The sequence below is a fragment of the Triturus cristatus genome, chromosome 5_1 (assembly GCF_964204655.1).
Source record: "Triturus cristatus chromosome 5_1, aTriCri1.1, whole genome shotgun sequence".
Classification (NCBI taxonomy): Eukaryota; Metazoa; Chordata; class Amphibia; order Caudata; family Salamandridae; genus Triturus; species Triturus cristatus.
Window position 1 is genome coordinate 377,935,371 of NC_140587.1, and position 20,241 is coordinate 377,955,611.

At 43.1% G+C, this 20,241-nt stretch overlaps 1 protein-coding gene across 1 annotated transcript in view; it reads left to right on the top strand.

Annotated features, from left to right (window-relative positions):
- The first annotated feature begins 14,097 nt into the window (after positions 1 to 14,097).
- EIF3E (eukaryotic translation initiation factor 3 subunit E) overlaps positions 14,098 to 20,241 on the top strand; it is a 277,801-nt gene continuing 271,657 nt past the window's right edge. Inside the window, exon 1 of the mRNA XM_085605092.1 lies at positions 14,098 to 14,255. Within this exon, the coding sequence (XP_085461218.1) occupies positions 14,166 to 14,255 (90 nt within the window). The 5' untranslated portion in view covers positions 14,098 to 14,165. The remainder of the gene's footprint in view (positions 14,256 to 20,241) is intronic.

A 20,241-nucleotide genomic window follows, 5' to 3' on the forward strand; every position in this document is an offset into this window, starting at 1 on the left:
AGGCTGTGACAGAGGCTGGACACAACGCCCCACAGTGCTCATGTACCTCATGCATTTGCTAGATGAAAAGCTCTCCTACAGCTCACTAAAGGTGCACTAAGCTGCTATAGTGGTGGTATACAAGGGGAGTAATAAGCAAAAGCTTATTCAACACACCAGCCATAAAACATGTCCTGGAAAGAGCAAAGAGCATAGTCTCCCATCATCCACCCTTGGCCTCCAAGAGAAGCACCTACGTGGAACCTAAATTTAGTGCTGACACAAATCATAAAGACACCTTTTGAACCCATACATAATCAAGAACTCAAGTATCTAAAGACCATCCTTCTTAGTTGCTATCACATCATTAAGGAAATTTTGTGAAATACAGGACCTTACAACTCAGGAACCAGATCTAAAAATACACAAGGATAAAGTGGTGATGAGAAGAAACCCACAGCTTAGCCCGAATGTGGTTTCATGTTAACCAAGCGATACACTTACCTGCATTGTTTCAACAACCTAATACACAAGCTGAGAGAGACATCTGTACAATAAATCTAAGACAGACAATTATGTATCACTTGCAAAAACCAAAAAGGAAGGGAGATCAATTGTTAATCTCCTTTGCACAAGCTAGCAAGGGTTCTCCAATTACAAAACGACTATGAAAGATGGTGCAACAGGATGATGGACTGGACTCGACAACAGAAGTCTTAGAGGTATACTCATTTTTATTGACACAATGCTTACTGTCACTCCAATAGGGCCGAACTATGACACGACTGGACCTTCTCTTTCTCTCTGCTTGGTTTCTTCTTATCAGCAGGCGGAGGATACCCTCGGGGAGAAAAGGACATAGACCTCAATAATCAGGCTCTAATATATATATCAAACCCGACACCACACTGTTAAGTGGTTCTGTTAACCTCTTCTTCAACCAGCACTAGTATGGTAACTGTTTTGAGTTAGCCGTAACCAAGACGAAAGGATAAACATGAGGCTTTAAATGCTGAGACAGCGGTGCACATAAACAGTGTTGAGGAAATAGAGAAGCAAACCCCAAGAGATGACCAGTGGTAATTTACCTAAAACCCTGCCACAAACTCCCGTGCAATCTACCACCAAGACCTTCCCTTTGTGCCCCTTGCTGTAATTTGTCTAAGACCATGACTTTTGTCTAGAGTCGCAGTCTACTAGCCCAGAACGCCTTTCCCGGGGAAGTCTTCCACTCTTTGACTCCCACAGGAAACAAAGCTAACTTCTCCTGGGTAACGACTGCATTCTCCTCACCTGTTTTTTGATCTCGGCGACTTGCCTCTCGACCTGCCAATTCCCCAGATGGAGGGATCTCTAGAAGGGGTCCTCTGGTCCTACAGTAGTCCTTCAGAGCCAGAGGCTCCCTTTCGCCGACACTCGTCTCTAGCGCACTCAGTTCTCCAAGCCTCGCCCCTCGCTTCAGCTTTTCTACCGGGTCCTTGCTGTCAGTGCCCACGTTGTTGTCCCTCTTATCCTCATTGCAGGAAGCGAGGTCAGCTACTAGAACGCTGACTCCATAGTTCAAGGTACCCCTGAGGGCCTGAGTATCTTGACTTTCATGTGAGACAGCAGCTGTCTCCTTACAGGTGGATAATTCAAGACTTCCACTAAGCATCAATATTAACATCGGGAGAGACCCCAAGAGTCAATTTCACAGGGAAAAAAGGAGCAACGTTTGCCTACCTGTAGAATGTACCCTTAAGTGACATCTGCATGGCAGACACCTTGCCTTCTTTACACACCTTCACAAAACTTTACCATGTGGACATTCAAGCCAATAAAGAGGCTCAGGTGTGACAGAGGTTAAAACACCTGTTTGCAAATACATACCCTACCAATCATGGGGAGAGGAACCATCTACGAAATCAATGCATAGCATGTGAATTAAGAAAAGATTCAAGCTGCAAAACAATATGGTTACTCGCCTGTAGGAGTAGTTTTGCAGCTTGAAGATTTTTCTGCATTCACTTGCTACCCGCCCATCTCCCCAGACAAGGTGCATTTGCAGAAAGAAAAAAGAACCTAAAGATGGCGACTGTAAAAGAGTTTATGAGGCACGTGTATGACTTTATTTGAGGCACAAAGAACCAAATGGTTAATGACTCGACGCCCACAAGAAAACAAAAACAAGCATTTCCAGTGCAATAGATCTCTGGTTGCTGAAGGTTTGAGCTATTGGCATTGCATTTTTATTTGCAGTGCCGGTGGCCCAGACCTTTAGGGGTGCAGGACCTACTGCATTGCAAATGTGCATGGGGTGAGAAAGGGAGAGAAGGAAGTTGGGCATCCGCGCCAAAAAAAAGAAAGGCGTGGCTGTCATTGGAAAAGTTGAATGAGGGAGTAGAGTCTGGCGAGAGGTGCCAAAGAATAGAAGGGCGCAGCTCGCCAGGCTCTATTTTCTTAACATTCTGGGTTTTGCATGGTCAGCGCGGCACACCGCTTGTGCCGTGCTGATTGCTAATGGTGTATTGTGTTGAGGGAATAGAGTTTGGCGAGCCATGCCCAAGAAAAGAAAAGCACGGCTCGCCAGGCTCTATTTTTTTCAATATTGTGGGTTTTTTGTAAGCAGCGCGGCACGCCGCCTGTGCTGTGCTACTTTGTAAGAGCACATAATGTTGGGGGGTAGGGTTTGGCGAACCACACCGAAGAAAAGAAAGGCACCGCCGCCATTGCTAAAAAGATGACGGCGTGCCTTGCTGGTTACAAAGCAGGAGAGCTTATCGTGCCTGCAACAGCAGCTAGGAGAAAGGCATGAATAAAATAGTGCTTAAGGACTGTAAGTTAAATAACACATGTAACAGGGGCAGTCCTATTTGGAGGTTACAAAAGGAGAAAAGGTAGTACTAAGGAAGGACCACTAAGTCTATTCACAAATCAAAAGCCACCATTTACAAAGAACAGTAGGAGGAGCCATGTGCGGAGCTTCAAGTCCATACCATGTCTTGTAGATACAGTGCAAGTGCTGCCTAGGCAAGACCTGAAAAAGAGAGAGAAAAGACTTAAGGTCTCAAAATTACGGGCCCAACTACTAGGTGGCGGAATAATGCACAGCATGTGAATCAAGAAAATACTTCAAGCTTCAAAACCACTCCTACTGGTATGTAACCCTTTTATTATTAACAACAATCTTGTATTACAGTTTTCATCAGTATAAACATACACAATATATATGACCCCCAAAATAACCCTTTCTAGACTCTTCCCTCCTCTACCCCTCCTTGCATCATCTCATACCTCTTTACTAGTCAGATCCCCAAAACAAGCCTTTCTAAACCCTTACCTCTGACTCTACCCCCTCCAGCTCCCCTTTACTCATCCCAACCCCCCCACTGCTATGAACTCTAAAACAAATAATAATAAAAATTATAGACCATTCCCTCTTCTATTCCTCCTTTTCGTTTCTATCCCTCCACTATTCCTTTTCAATCCAAATAACAGATTATCATGTCCACCACTCAAAGTTTATTTCATAATTCTATATACTAACTCCCCTCCACCTCCCCATTACTCATCCCAAACCCCCTCCTAATGCTATAAACTCCCAAAAAACAAACATTCTAGACCCTTCCCTCTTTGATCCCACCACTATTCCTTTTCAATCCAAATAACAGACTGACATGTCCACCACTCAAATTAATTGCATATTTCCCTATACTACAACATATTTTATTCCCACGAATGCTTGTGGTGTCTTCCCACACCCACCCAAGAAATTAAAACAATGGAGGGAAACTGCACAATTTCTGTAACACAAAAGATAAAACGCTATATCAGTTGCTCACATTCTGACAGCAGTGATGCAAGCTTTACTCAACACACAGGTACAGCACGTACAGCAATAAATGCAGTGTCTTTCCCGTACGCAATGTGTAGGCATAGGCAATAACAGGCAAAGCTTCCCTTATACACAGAACAAAGTCCGCACAAACAGCAGCAGTGAAAGCTTACCTTACATGCTATAGCAAGCTCCACTTACTAATACAAAATCTTTCACCAAGGCAAAAGCAGATTACTCTAAATTAGCCATGCAAAGAGAACGATAGAGTTCAAGCATATGTGGAAGGTTCCCTAATAATCACAGAAGAAATGCAGAACTGGAAGCATACATGTATGCATGCTTCCATCATAACACACTGCATTTTAACCAGCTCCTCAAACATACACACAACAAGGTTGACACAGAAGTGGTGCAAGCTTCTGTCTCACACAAAGAACAGATGCTGCTGGGAAACAAGTACAGCAATATGGCTTAGCCCACATTGAGCAAATGCAACATAGACAGAGTAGAAAAGCTGATGCAGTTTACAGAGCAAAACACTAAATGATGGCAAGATGTGCAAACTTTAAAAATACAGCAAACTATATTACTGTAAAATTGAATCATAGCTGGAAAGTTGCCCCACTTGCCCTCATGGTTGACTTCTTCAGATAGCCCTATTTGCTTAGTTAAAAATCACTTGCCTGTTGAGGTAAATCATGAGTCCATACCTACAACATTATAAGCACAACGATAGGTCCTAGAGTGTAACGTTTGTAACCAGCTTAAAAGGCAGGACAGCTGAAAGGGTCACTGATAGAGCAACGTCTCATTTTCAGACTTAAAAAAGTTACAGCAGTACTGTGTACGGCAGATGAGTCATGTTTATCTTTTGTTTGCTTTCCACTCCTTCTCAGGGGAAATAAAGAAAAACGCAATTCTACTAGTCCACCTATTTTCCATCCTTCACAATCTAAATAGTACTGTGTAAAAATAGTGAGCTGATGTCATTATATATTGCACCATGTGCAAAATTGCACTTTACAAGTTAATTTGTGCCTTCTGTGATAATTTCTGAAAGATAAAGGAGCCCTCATGCATGTTTGAATTCAAAACAGTGAGGCCCCTGTGTTAATTTTCATTCTTGAAAGTATGAGTAACTACACTGACTGCAATCACACAAATTATTTCTGAAACTGCAGTCTATTTTTAAAAGGACCATCAGACATCACTAGTAACCACGAGTCACTCACCAGCATTTCAAAGTTTTAAGTTTCACTCGGATGCCCTTTCAAGGCCACTATTTGAGACACACTGAAAATGAGTGCACTCCAGATGACAGATCAGGCAAGCTCCGAGAGCGAAATAAGAAATGAGGCCAGCAGATTTGGTCGATGACGGTGGCAAGAAATTGGGCTTCGGAAAGTTCCAGATTTTTAAGTAGCCGCAAAAACTTGTGGAGGTTGGAAGGGCAAGTTAACCTGACCGTTTGCCACAGCATCATAGGTGGAGTCCATAATGCTTACGGACCCAATCCCTTCCCTATGACGACTTTGGGTAGGGTGAGGAGGAGAGGCAATGATTGGCATGCAGCTACGCCCCCAGCTGATGCTACTGCCGCCCGGGGCAACTGCACATCATCTTGGGGAGGAAACTAAAGGCCCCGGATAATGGCAGGCCAGGGCTGTAATGACTTAAGCCCTTGGACCTCTACGATGGCTGGCATATATGCATGTCAGTGAAAGGGCGTGCCTGCCTGACCCTAACGTTATGGTGCCAGCACTGCAAGCACTCAGCAGTCAATAGCAATATAACACAAATGCCCAACGCCACTAAGTGTTCCTGTTTTATGTGCCATCCACAGCAAAAATTAAATATTCACGATACACAGCGTGCAACGTGATTATTATTTTACCAATGTGGATGCCACTTAAAGCAGGAAAAGTAGGAGGGCGTAGCCACTCAGTCCAACGGGAGCATCCGCTGCTGTCCACTATCCTTCTCAATCCAAATAACTGACTAACATAGCCACTACTCAAATTACTTTCATATTTCACTATACTAGTTCACCACTAATCCTTTATGGGTTCTGGAGTAATGTGCTACTCGCTGAAAAAGCGATTAACGCCTCATCAGGGGTAGTAAGAGCAATATAAATGCAATTACAATACAATACAATTCTGCTCTCTTCTGAAAGTGTACAGGGCAGCAGTTCGTATTTAACGAAGGGTACTATCCTCGAAGATGGCTGAGACACTTCACTGAGCCAGTAAGCACCATGTGTACATGTTGTGAGGCTCGTATCCCGCACATGTAGCAGCCGGAAGAATTATGGCAGCTTTGAATAAGACGGCGGGAGACTCCTCCCAATTGGTTCTGGTCTTCAATGGGGACTGCACAACCATACTACTGAAGTAAAACTCTGCCACAAGAGCCTGCTTTGCTTCTTACCTTTTTAGGTCTCACCTAGCGTTGCAGCACGAATGCGCTGCCATCGCTTTGCGAGGCCTTCAGTATACACTATAGTGTGGAAGCTTTGTGGAAGCTCCGCCCACTCTCCAGCCCATCTTCTTCATTGGCTTAGGTTATAAATGCTGCCTTCCGATTGGGTTTAAGCTTGTTAGTCTCTCCCCATGACAGCCATGTCAGTCATTTGTATCATTCCATGGCTAATGGCCCCTTCATTGCACAGACTACTTTCTTCCCGTCCCTCCCTACTACCCCCTCCCGCAGTCCGTGACTTATTGGGGCCCCACACCCCCCTCCTACGCACTCCCGGTCGTGCTTGTGCCTTCTCGCGCCCGCCCGCACTCCCGTTTTCAATGCAATAGGTCTTGCGTAAATGCGAGTACTATTGCATTGCCAATGCTTGTTTCTTTACCGCTTATATCTCCCTTCTTCCCCCACCTCACATGTAGAGAAGTCATTTAAGCACAGCACTTACTCATCGCGACACCACTCCCTTTCCCTGACGTTGCTTTGGGTTTCCAAACATGATTTATGAAGTGTCGAGCGGTTTCTTGCTCTCAGCACGCACACACGGGCCGGAAGGAGGGAGGGCAACCCCACCTGGCATGGCTTCAAGGGCACGAGCAGCATACAGGCTTGCTGTGGGAATCCGGAGCATGGCTGTTTCCTTGGGAAATGCGGGTGAAAAATTGACTTGGAAATGTTGATGGCGAGATTCGCTGGAGTGCGAGAGTACAGCTGAAAGAAAGGCCCATGCTAACTGCAAAAATATCACTGGAACAGGTTCCAGGTTCTCAAAATAAGGAGTCATCGAGACAACTATCACAGAATGCCATGTTAATATTTTGCGTTGACATTTACTGATATTATGTCCATTGTAGACCGCCTGATTATAGTGACAGGGTGGACTGTTCAATATCAGGCGCTTAATAAATCATTTTAAATCATTCATTTAGTCATTTTCAGAAGCTGACTGGACAAAACCATCATTAGTGCGATTACTGACCCCTCGGGAAGACGCAGGCATGAGTGTATAGATTTAATCTATATTAGGGTGTGGGGGTTTTGAGTGTGGGGAGAAGCATAATTATATCAGCAGTCTGGTAATCTGCAACATTTCAAAGTTACAACTTACCTTTGGTCAAAACCCCAAAAATCAATTTATAATGCAAACCATCCTTGTTCAGATGGGGTAAAAGTAGTCAAATTCATACCTGCTGCTGAAGATAAAAGTCACCAGAAGGTGTCACAGGATATCCCCCAAAAGCGGTACATACAATACATTATACATCCTGTGCTGTATTTCAGTTCATTTAGGAAGTTGTTCAAAGCTATTCAGGCTTTGTCTGCATACTAGTATTCCTCCATAAAGCAGTCGCCTTGCGCTCCCAGCATATGGGTGTTTGAGTACACCAGAGTCGGAATTTAATTACAGGTTGGACAGTGTTGGGGTAAATTTATGCCAAGAACGAGAAATAATTTTTAGTCAAATGATTGAAATCCCATCACAAGACCTCAACTATTTTAATGAAAAATGAACTACGTACTGGATCAGTTACCCCCTTGATGCTGAACCTGAGACTTGAACTCAGGCTGCCTGCCATGTGCTCTCTTCGGATATTGTATTTATAAAAAAGAAAATCGATCACCAATGCAATTCAACTATGGCCTCCGTGTGCTTTGTATGCATAAAACTTAAGAAAACGCCATGCAAATACACTACTGAGGTAGGCAGTGTTTTTGTCCACTGTACAACATTTCCTCAGATAAATCCAGGACAGTGCCTTGAGCAAGATGAAAGGAGCAAAGCAATAGCTTTAGATCTTAAGAATGAAGCATGTCAGGTATCCCGGGGAAGAATCATTTGGTAATAAATTGGTGCTGGCGCAACGATAATGTTAGAACCGTCTAAACATTCTACATCACTGATCACGCTATCATTGTTGACCACTTCCAGAAGTGAGAGATAAGGAGGGGGGCTGATCTAGCGCAACTTGTTCAAAACGGATGCAGTCCAAATTTCCCATACACTTCATATTCACTCCTGATTACATGTAGAGTCATCTCTGGATTTTGACTCTTACTAAGAGACTGTTGGTTCTAAGTTCAGCCATTGGGAGCCTTTACCCCTTGGTTAACTTTCTTTATAACTGCAAAACTCATTGTGCACAAAACCTTTTGAGGCTAAGAGGACAAAAATCAACAAGGGCAAGAGTGAGGACATGAGTTGGTACAATCAGAACCTTGAAGACAATAATATGGCTAACTTAGATGCTGGTAAGACTGAAAATGTTGGTTTGATGCTCCCAAATAATGACACCTCGAAATTCTTGAGGACATCTATAGGAAATCTGTCGCAGAACAGGACAGATTAAGAATGTGGAAATGTTACGGTAATTCTAAGTTGTTACTGGCTAAACAAATTAATAGGTATACTAATTAATCTATCTTATCTGGTGCTCAGATCAATGAATGAATGAATGAATGAAAAGTATTTATTAAGCACAATCTAATGCCCGGAGGCGTCTAGGCACTGTGGGGACCAGACAGATGATGAAACCTAGAAAGTTTCCTAGTTTGAGACAAAGAGCCAGGTTTTAAGAGATTTCCTAAAATTTAGCAAACAGGTGGAAGTTTTAAGTTCCCCTGGCAAAGAGTTCCAAAGCAGGGCAGTTGATCTGAAGAAACTTTTTCCACCCCCTGTAGCTTTCCTGAAAGGAACAACTACAAGATTGATTGCCGTACTAGAGCGAAGAGACCTGCTCAGAATGTACCATCTAAGATGCTCTCTGAAATACACCGGTCCATTCTATGTAGGGTCCTGAAAGCTGTACAGAGATTTAAACTTAATCCGTTGTTTAACCAGAAGCCAGTTTAGTGCCCTAATGGCTCCCTTAGCCGATTCAAATCTAGACAACCTTTAGGAGAAAGCGTGCTGATGAGTTCTGCAGAGTTTTGTAGCTTTTTTAGGAGTCTGGCTGATATATTAAGATAAGACCATTACAATAACCAAGCCTTGCCAGAACTAATGAAATGACCACGGTTTTCAAAAGTTCTTAGGGCAGATATTTCTTAATTTTTTTAATCCGTCTCAGAGAGTGGTAAGAAGCTGAGGTAATGTTGGAGATGTGGCCCTGCAGCTTCAGATCTTTGTCAATCAATATCCACAGATTCTGTGCCTTTAGGACCGGGGCAGGAAGTGCTCCCAGTTCCGAGGGCCACCAAGAGTGTGTCCAAAATGAGGGGTTATTTCCAAACAAAATAACCTCCGTTTTGGAAGAGTTCAATTTCAGAGAATTATTGCCCATCCATTTGTTTACTTACAGTACACATTCTCTAAAGGAGACCCCAGAATCAGTAGTGTTTTTGGCGAGTGACACTATGATCTGTGTGTCATCTGCGTAAGATGCCAAGGACAATGAGAAGGACTCAGTGAGTTTAGCAAGTGGAATGACAAAGCTTGAACAATGTGGGGCTCAGGGACAAACCCTGCGGAACCCCACTAGGCAGGTTATAGTATTGGGAGGTAAAAATCACCCAAGACTCTGTGCTGCCTATTTGTCAGGAATAGTTGACGAAAACTGAGTGCTGTGCCCCCTATTCCTATACTCTGCAGGTGGTCAACCAACACCAGGTGGTTTACTGTGTCAAACGCTGCGGAGATCCAACAGCACCAACGTAGCCTTCCCTCCTTTATCAAGAGTGGCTCTTATTTCTTCCGTTGCTGCCAGCAGTGCAGATTCGGTGATATGATGTTTTCTAAAGCCAAACTGGGTTTCAAATAGCAGGTGTTTATCAATATAGGCTGTTTGTTGCTGATTAAGTACTTTTTCTGCAAGTTTTGCCACGTAGGGTAGCCTGGATATTGGCCAATAGTTACTTAACTCTTTAGTATCAAGATTTTTTTTTTTTTTTTTTTAAGAGTGGGAGAACTGACGTTGACTTCCAGTCATTGATAAAGACTCTCTGATTGCACATTAAAGCCATATCGGCTAGTCGAAGTGCGAAAGGTTCAGGTGCCATATGGAATATTTTAGGTGCACATGGATCATTAGGGGAACATGATTTAATGATGGGGATCAGACCTTTTATCTCCTCTGCTGCAGGTGGATCGAAATTGTTAAAATTCAAGCTCTCAAGCTCCCGGTTGCGACACTAATTTAACTGCGGTGATGTTATTAGATGCTCTGAACTGGTTTAAGATATTCTAACCTTCTCTTGAAAGAAGTAGGCAACAGAATCACAATATTCTTGGTTATTGGTTGCTACATTAAGACTGTCTGGTACAGTGAGTTTTTTTATTACCTGAAAAGGTTTCATTTGCGTCACAAGCTGCTCTAATTTGCTCAGCATAGTAGTATGATTTAGAGGTCAGAATAAGCTGTTTATGCTCTACTAGTTTGAGTTTATACTACTTCCTCTCTTTTTCATCATTTTTTCGCCATTTACGCTCCAATTTACGACAATCTTGTCTCGATTTTCTAAATGCCTTCCCATACCATGGCTTGGATTTTTTCTCTAACCTACGTTTGTGATTTATAGGAACTAAGATATTCATAGTCTCATGTATAACAAGGGGAGAAATTCTCCGCCATTTGATCAATATTATCAGAGGTTTTAGGAGCCAAGTTTGAGAGCTGTAGGACTAATTTGTGTGCTTGAGTTTTATGCCATGCACTACTTGAGGACAGGAAGTTACTAGGAGCATATGATACCGTGACCTTCATTGATAGATGCCATTTAACTGCAAACTGATCTGTCCAGGTTAGTGGAAAGTTGACTGGGTCGTTAATGCATGGATTGTGGGGAAAAATTGCATCCAGCATATGTCCTTCCTGGTGGGTGGAGCCTTTTGTTTTCAGCCAGAGTCCCAAACCATTAATGCACTCTAATAATATAATAGAGTCCCTATCTGTGCTGGACTTCATGTGAAAATGTATATCCCCCAGCACTGTAAAGTCAGAGCTCGACATTGATGATTCCAGTAAAGCACATAGTCTATCTTCGAAACTGGTTATCGGTCCAGGAGGCTGATAAACCAAAAGACCATTGAAAGACTGACATTTCCAAATTTCAATGGAGAAAAATAATGCTTTGAGGACCTCCTCCAGAGCTGGCGTGAAAACTGCCTGAAAGTGATTGCGGTAGAGCACCGCCAGCCTTCCTCCTTTCTTCCCCTTATTTCTATTTAGGCGAAACAAGTTGTAGCCTGGGGGAGTAGCAGCAGCAATTTTCGGCCCAGAGTTAGAGCCTGCCGAAGTTTCGGTTATAAAAATCAGGTCGACCTCATGGGTCACCACAAAATCATGGAATTCAATGTTATGCTTAACTAAGAACCTAGTATTGAGTAAGATGCATGTTATGCTACTACAGGTCGAGAGGTTTGTTAACTCCGTTTTATATTTGATTCTGGAGTCCGTACTATTTTGGGAGCACTGTGGCGGCTCGGATAAAAAAGCAGTCGATTTACAACCATGATATACAGTTTAGTTGTAATCCGATAGCGCAGGGCAAAAAGTAGTGCATTGTGGGCGCTTACCTTCAGGGGCAAGATTGAAGAGGGTTTCTCTTGTGTAACTTATCCTCTGCATTTTAACTGGGTGCATCAGATCAGGGGGACGGGGCCTGGGCGCGGTCCAGGCTCCGATGGGCTTGCCTTTGACGCACCAACAGCGCGCCCGCTGCGTGGACGTGCTAACAGAAGACTTTAAAAGCCCGTCATATGAGGGGCATGGCCAGAGGTGTGGCAAGCATCGCTTGCGGTGCACTTCGTTAATGAAAACAGGTGAGGGAAAACTGAAACCAACCCGAGGTTCAGCAACCTCTGGCACATGCGTCCCTGCGCCAGAGGACTACTGGTAAAGTAATGTTAAAATCCAAATTAAGAGGGGAGTAAGAAAAGCATAAACCAATCAAAACTGCTAAAATGGGCCGAAGCCCTGCTCAAAGATAGCGCAGCCTACAGAGACAACAGGCAACTCCGTGAACAGGCACTTCAGTGCCTTTACAAGGAAAATAATAGTTGCACCAACCTTGTCATGATCTGCGCAGACGTGCTGCTAGAAGACTTTGAAAGCCCATCATAAGAAGGGTGTGGCAAGCATCGCTCGCGGTGTGCATCAAGAATGAAAAATGGATGAGGGAAAACTAAAACCAACCCGAGGTCCAGCAACCACTGACCTCTGGCACAGTAATGTTAAAATCCAAATTAAGAGGGGAGTAAGGAAAGCATTTAACAATAAAAACTGCTAAAATGGGCTGAAGCTCTGCTCAAATATGGCGCAGTCTACGGAGCCAGGCAAATCTGGAAACTGGCACTTCAGTGCCTTTACAAGGAAAATAATAGTTGCACCAACCTTGTCATGATGATGAATAGTTTTGCTCTTCCCTTCTTCTTCTTGGACTTTTAGCACCATATTAGTTTCAATATTGGAATCTGGTAATAGTATACAAAGAAAGCCCTTGCAGGTGAACAACACTGCTTGCTTCCATATAAAGGAATGAATACAGGGGAATTTACCAAGATACCAGGATAGACAATACAACAGATCCTGTCTTTTTATTCAATCTTCTATGCTGCACCACGATCAACAAAAAAGAAGAAACATACCATAAAAAGTCAGAAGATTTCATGGGAGTACCAGAATGAGGACTGTAATAACAGTCTTCCAAACTTCACTATATTGGTGTGTCCCACAGGGAACAAACAAAGGGACGAAATGCCTACTATTGTGATCCATTTCATCCTTAGAGCAGACTCCTAGTCTCAACAGTGAAATGTAATGCTGCTGCCTTGTACGGTTCAAAATCACTATGCAGTCTCTATGCTAAATGAGGTGCAGCTACGAGTCTAACTCCACTTAACTACACAACGCTAAAGTCAGCTTAAAAAACTGCAAGGGAGTCACTAAAACACTTTTTTAGAAGAGAGTCGCCACATAAATAAACTCACTAAAACAGGTTGTTGCCTCCATAAATTCAGTCACATGCTTCACTGCATTAATAACTACAGCAGATTCATCAAGACCAAAGTGTTTGTAGGCTCGCCATACCGACATCAGTCGATATGGTAGTGTAAGTGCTGACTACACGACTGCATTCTCTGAATCTTAGGTTTCTTTTTGCTTATTTCACTGTTGTATCGTTCTTTTCCATTCCTCAGTCTCGCTCCTGCCTACACCCCGTCGCTTTTTCATTTCTTGTTCTTTCTTTTTTTTCTGTAGATTTATATAGCGCGAAATCGACCCGAAGTTACTGGAGCGCTTTACATAAGCACGAGTTACGTTACACAATGACATTCATATTTTTGGTATGCACAGGGAGATTAAATGATTTAAGAATCACAGTCGACCCCGAGTCTCGAACCTTGGTTTTCCAGCTCCAAAAGTCGGCAGTCTAGTACCAAGACCACATCCTCTCCCAATTATTTGTATGATCTCTTTGCATTCCAAGATTAAAACGCGCTTCTCGGAATCAAAACACACGAAAGCGCAAGGCTGAAGTTAATCCAGGCTGCTGACTTGCACACACGCGGGAAGCTGAGAAATTCAAGTCTCACAGACAAGTCAGTACGCAGGATTTCACTGTGCGCACGCGCACCTGAGGAAACTAAGCGTCTAGATAAGAGGACCTTAAACCTACTGAACACCGGTAGAAAACGTGTTCGGTGGCAACCCTACTCGTAGCAGGATTGTGCGAGTCACATTACTCGGGCTTCAATCTTATGGGTACCATCTTGTTTGTCTACAGTCTTTCGCCCTCTCATCCGAGCCAGGTTCGCCCTTCTTCTATTTCCACCGACACTCTAGTCCCCGCCTACCTACCAGTATTGACACTTCCCGGCTGCCTTACTCACGCGCCTTTGTCCCGCTTTCAGTCTTTAATAAAGTTTTCGGGTGTTGAAGCTTTCTTTTCTGCCAAGATGGCGCAGTACGATCTCACCACGAAGATCGCACACTTCCTGGATCGGCACCTTGTTTTCCCGCTACTGGAGTTTCTCTCAGTTAAAGAGGTCAGAGAACGATCACGGAGAAGGGAGGGGACGGGATCTAAAAGTACATTGCAGGTCTCGTGGCCGCTGTGCACGTGCTTAGCGGCCCAAAGCCCCTGCCTCGCCATCTGGCTGTCTCTGTAGACGATAATACATACAGCGTGTAGCTGCAGGCAGCTCATCCTTACAACAGGCGCTCAAATGTGTTGTCCACCCCAGTCGCATCTCAAGAGATAGTTAGCATAGTCGAGTCATTTGTATAACGTTCACTCCGTGCCCAATATGTAATTTTGGATCATGTTATAAAATCAATTGTGTATATATAGTCGAGGGACCACTACTGGATTGAAAGTCCGCATATTAAAGGTTAGATTCGTGTGTAACTCAGGGAAATTGTAGGGCTAGTTTTCTTCTACTCAGAAGTAGGATTTTGTTTCATTTATGTTTACGTCACGCCGATTGCGTTATTTCTGGTCTGCTCATTATTTTAACCAGAACGTTTTTATTGTTAAATATTTTTGTTAAAGCTTCATATAATTGTTTATAAAGTAGATATAAATAGGCATATTCATATCGTCGATTTTACTCCTTCCTCCCCCTTAACTCCAATATAAAGAAATAGCCATAATTATGTCGTCCACACAGTGGTCCAAATTGCCCTGCCAAGGTCGGGCCCACAGAAAATGCTATTCTCCGAGTTATGTCAGATTGTTCTATTATCTCAGTTTTTTTATCGTAGGTATTAAGAACCCATAATTATCGACTGCTTGTTTTAGAAGTGGTACACGCTATATTTGCTATTAAATGAGCTGGTTCAAAAGTTGTCTTGGGCAGCAATCTATGAGTAATGTTACTATATTTCTTAAAAAGTATATTGGTTGGGCAGTTCGTGTTTATTGACAGAACAAAATCATTTAGAAGCAACTGTACCAATGAAAGTATGGAGTATTATTTTTTCAATTGGACTATTTGTCCTTGAAAGAAAAAATCACAGTTGGACAAGATTGTGAATAAATCTAAGGTGCTCAAAAAAATTAGATCTGATAACTAGGCCATCTTGCCTTCACTTGCTCGGGAAGGCTTTACGTTGTTTTTGAATATATGGCGATTGTATAGAATTGGCAGGCTGGAATTCCTCTTACATAATGATCGTTTCACAGTGATGGGTAGAAATGTTTTGGTGAGCCTCCAGCTTTACCGTTTTTAGGTCGCAGCCTTTGAGACATTCAGAAAGTTGACCTGGGAACACATTCCGCCCGTTGCTTACGGTTGGCTTTGTGGTTTGTTACTCACATATTCTGGCTTTCTATTTGTTGGCTTTATTTGCTTTAGGCTGTTCAGCTTGATTCCGTCCCTCCCGTTGCCCAAACCTTGTTTAATGTTTTCTTCCATGAACTTGCTTCCTGTAAACAGGGCTTTAAATCTCGTTCTTATTTTGTCACATTTGCTGTGCATTCAAAGACTGAGGTTAAATGTCAGGCTTTGGCTTCCAGCAAGCTTGGTGTTTATTTTCTTTCTCTGACTTCAAAGTGAGAGGCTTTATCTGACAATCATGCTGGCTAGTGGGGGCTGCATGGGTAAGGATGTACAGATTATATTTATGTATTTATCTTGCACCCAACAAAATGTAAATGACCTATGCTGGCGATCAAATCGATACATTGGGTTATGTCATTTCCACACACCGTTTGTGCGCTGTATAATTTTATCAGTAAAACTGTATGTGGGTGCATATGTAACTGTCATTTTAACTGAAGATGTGTTGTCTGTAATGGCAGTGCTCTAACATAACATGCATACTCCACGTTACCCCAATCTACTGTGAGCCACTCCACCCTATGCCACTCCACGCTGTCACTGCACTCTTCTCTGTACCACTCCACTCTGTGCCTCTACTCTACCCCTCTCTATGCCACACACTCTACTATGCACCACTGCACTCTACACCACTCTGTGCCACTCTGCACTCTACTCTGCACCACTGCTCTGTGCTAATGCATTCTACACCAATGCACTCAATGACACTCTACTATACATCACTGCACTCTACAACAGTATACTCTGCAACACCACAGTCTCTGCCACTCTAATCTACTGTGCACCACTCCTCTCTGACACTCTGCTCTCTACAACACTCTGCTCTCTACAACTGCACTCTATACCACATCACTGTACTCTGTAGGGATTTACATTGCCAGTGTAGTCTACGCCACTCTATTGCATGATACTGAACGGAACTGCAGTCCACGCCACTACACTGTCACTTTGCTCAAAACCAATATACTCCATACCAGTGATACTCAAAGTACAGCCTGCGGGCTGCATGCGACCCTCCTGTTCTTTGCATGCGGCCCCCTGGGCAGCAGCAGCACTGGCCTGCTGTTTACTCGAATCAGCACTAACATGAATACAAATGTTTTAGGAACACCATCATTTTTAAAGACGACACGTTTAAAAATACATGTATTTCATTGACCTGTAGAACCATTTCACCTTAGTAAATCATGTTTTAGCGGTGCTTTCAGAAGTTTTCTTCTTAAAGTGATGGTTTTCAAACCTTAATTTAGAAAAGTTCATTCTACCCCCTCCCCCACCCTGACAACAATGCCTTGATTACATCCAAGCTCAGGAGATGGTTTTGAACAGCACACATCCTGAAGTCCTGTATTTCAAGTTTCTCTTATATGTGATAATGAAGAAAAAGGAGGGAAATAGAAATAAAACAATTGCCCAGGGTCACACAATTTGGTCAAGTGGAGAAGCCGGGATTCATTCCAGGTTTTTTGGTTTTACGCTGCACAATTTTCAGCCACTAAATATACATGCTTTGCTTCCCCTACTCCAACTTTACACCCCCGCTGGCATTAGTGCGGCCCTCGGTCACACCAAAGACCAAATTTTGCGGTCCCCGGTATAATGTTTGTGAGTACTCTGCACCAATCTACTCTGCACCACTGCACTTAATGCTACTATACGCCACAGAACTCTATGCCACTGTACACCATTTCGCTCCGTGCCACCCTACTCCTCGCTACTTCACTACTCTGAAACAGTCTACTCCGCGCCACTCTACTCTGATTTACTCTGGACCACTACTCTATGCCACTGCTCACTACGCCACTCCACCCCCTGCACACTGACAATCTACTCTGCGCCACTACCCTTTGCACCACTGCACTTGAGCCCTGCTCCAGTCAGCGCCACTCTGGACCACTCTGCCATTGCACTCTATGCCACTACAATCTACTCTGTACTGCTCTACGCTGCCACTGCACTCTACTCTACCTCCCTGCACTGTACTCTAATGCATTCTACACTACCTTACTCAAAACTAGTGCACTCTGGCTGTGCTCTGCAACACTACTACACTCTACGCAACACCCTCAATGCCACTCCACTCTGCTGTACACTGCTCCACGACACTATTCCACTTTACTCTGACACTGTGCTCCACTCAACGCTGACACTGTGCTCCACTCAACTCTATGCCCTTCCACGCTATGACACTGCGCTAGAGACACTCCACTTTACGCCTCTCCACGTCACACAACTCTATTGTACTACTCAACAACACTACACGTTACGACACTCCAGTCACTCTGGTGTACAACATGAGCACCATTTATATTACACATAGGCACTTTAACAATGTTTTTCTTCTATTAGACATGGGGGACTTAAGTGATTTGCCTAAGATCGCAGGATGATGAGCCAACGCTGAGACTCGAACACAGTTCTCTAGTTCCGAGGTCGGCAGCTTTGCATTTGTTGTATTAACCACAAATCCCCTGTAATTACAAAACTATGATGATGTTCGCATCATAGCAAAATTCAGCCATGTTGTAAAGCAGCTAGTTATATAATAGTAGTACGTGCACAGCCAGGATATGGTGAGTTTAAGTTTTGAAGAATTTTTTAATTCAGTGACGCTTGGGTATCACTCTCCGAACATGAGTGACATCATGAAAGAAACGTGCTGCATTCCCAAAGACTTGGGATATATCCCCAGGGCTCTGTTTAGTGAATTCCACCACAGAGGTTAATAAATTGTTGTATACAAGTAATCAAATGATACTCCAGATGTTGTTCCAATTTGTTATATTGTTAGTTTCACAACATAACTTGTCTTGTTGATTTCACAATGTCTCTTGTATATTCGAAACCACTACATTTCCCAACATGCAAGTTGCTTAATCAATTCAACTGTCCCAATGCATTTCGACCAGTGATGGCCTTCGTTAAGGGAATATCTGTAAATAATATGAAAATACGCTACTCAGTAGTCGGGCTTGAGATGAGAATATATTAGTTAGTGGGTATTTACAATGTGCCATGCGAACTTTAAAGTGGTGCCGGTAAGTGTTTATAATCACGTGTTCTAAATGTTTTTTTTGAGAAATCAAGGGATAGAAAAGTAGCAACACAAGTGTCAGCCACCGTACATAAGTTGAGTATGACGATAACATCATGCGGGTAAAGACAGGTGGGTATTAACTGTGACGTGCTCATGTTGTAAAAGAGTGACAATCTATGTGAACTCCTAATCAAAGGGAATGGATCACTTGTAACTGAAAAAAAGGGTTCTGGAACGTTCTATCCGTCAGTACCTTAAGTTGGTGTTTTGAGAACCCTCAATCACGTATTATTGGTGGTATGGCAGTTTATCTTGATTCTCCGCCTTGTTTATACGTGTCAGCATTTTCATTGGGTCTCTTTTTTATGTAATGCTTCCTCCACCTGGAGGGAACCACTGATTTTTCAGTAGTGATCAGAAATGGTCGTGCAAAGGTGTTATTGTGACGTTAAAAATGTCTTTCTCACACTGCCCCAAAATTGATATTTATTCTGTCCGGTGTGTGAGGAGACTTCTAAAAAAGTGAGAAAAATCGTGCAGTAGGTCAAATTATGTAGCCATTGCACTTGTTAGTGTCCAGATCAAAAAGGTCGACATGTTTCTGCCCTTCCAGTGCCCCAGAAGGGGGTCGTTGGGCTTTCTTCAGGACCTAGTGGTTATGAGAACTGGTTATACCCAGTTCTGAAGGAGGGTTTACAGGGTTACTTCGTAAACACGAGGTCTAAAAGTACCTCAAGGTTAATGTTACCTTATTTCAGTACCGGGTTCAGGCTGCTGCGTGGCCGCCGTGAGCGCGTAGCCTCTTCTGTGGGCTGTGCACAACTAGTGCTGACGCTGACCTCCGGCCCCATCCGGCATGAATGACCGGATGGAGTTTCAATGTTACCTAAAATGAACAATTTCACAGAGATAGTGACTGACCTATTCTGCTTCGATAGTATTATTATGAATGCAACCAGTGTTAATTCATTTGTTTGTTTTAACATATTGATTATTTCATTATGTTTAACACATTTTTCACGTACAATTCCTCAACCACATACATTTCTGCCTTGCTACAGAGCACAAACCTAGCTTGGGCAATAAAGGTTTCACCTTTTGAATTCAGCCGCCTACACTTGGGCTTTAAACTTTAGTCCATTTTCTATTTTTCCTGTTTATCACTGCACGTCACCAGCATAACGGCTAATAAGATTCACTAACGCGGGTCTATACCGCGAGACTTGAACATCGAATCACACGTCGTCCCGTAAACTATCTACACTGCATGCACGATTAAGTTCAAAGAAGTTTTTCTTTCAGCTTTGTACCTCGGTGTTTTAATGGGTTTTTACTTGGTATTAGATTCGTGCCTTTGGATTTAAAGATTGTCACTTTTTCATAACACGCACATATCACGGAAATATATCTATGTCACCCGGCTTTACCCGCATGATGTTCACATCGATTGTCACACTTTTACAACATGAGCGCGTCAGTTATAACCCACCCGGCTTTACCCGCATGATGTTGTCGTCCTACTCAACTTATGTACGCTGGCTGACACTTGTGTTGCTACTTTCTATCCCTTGATTACTCAAAAAAACATTTATAACACGTGATTGTAAACACTTACCGGCACCACTTTAACCTCATCGCTGCTTATGACGGAGT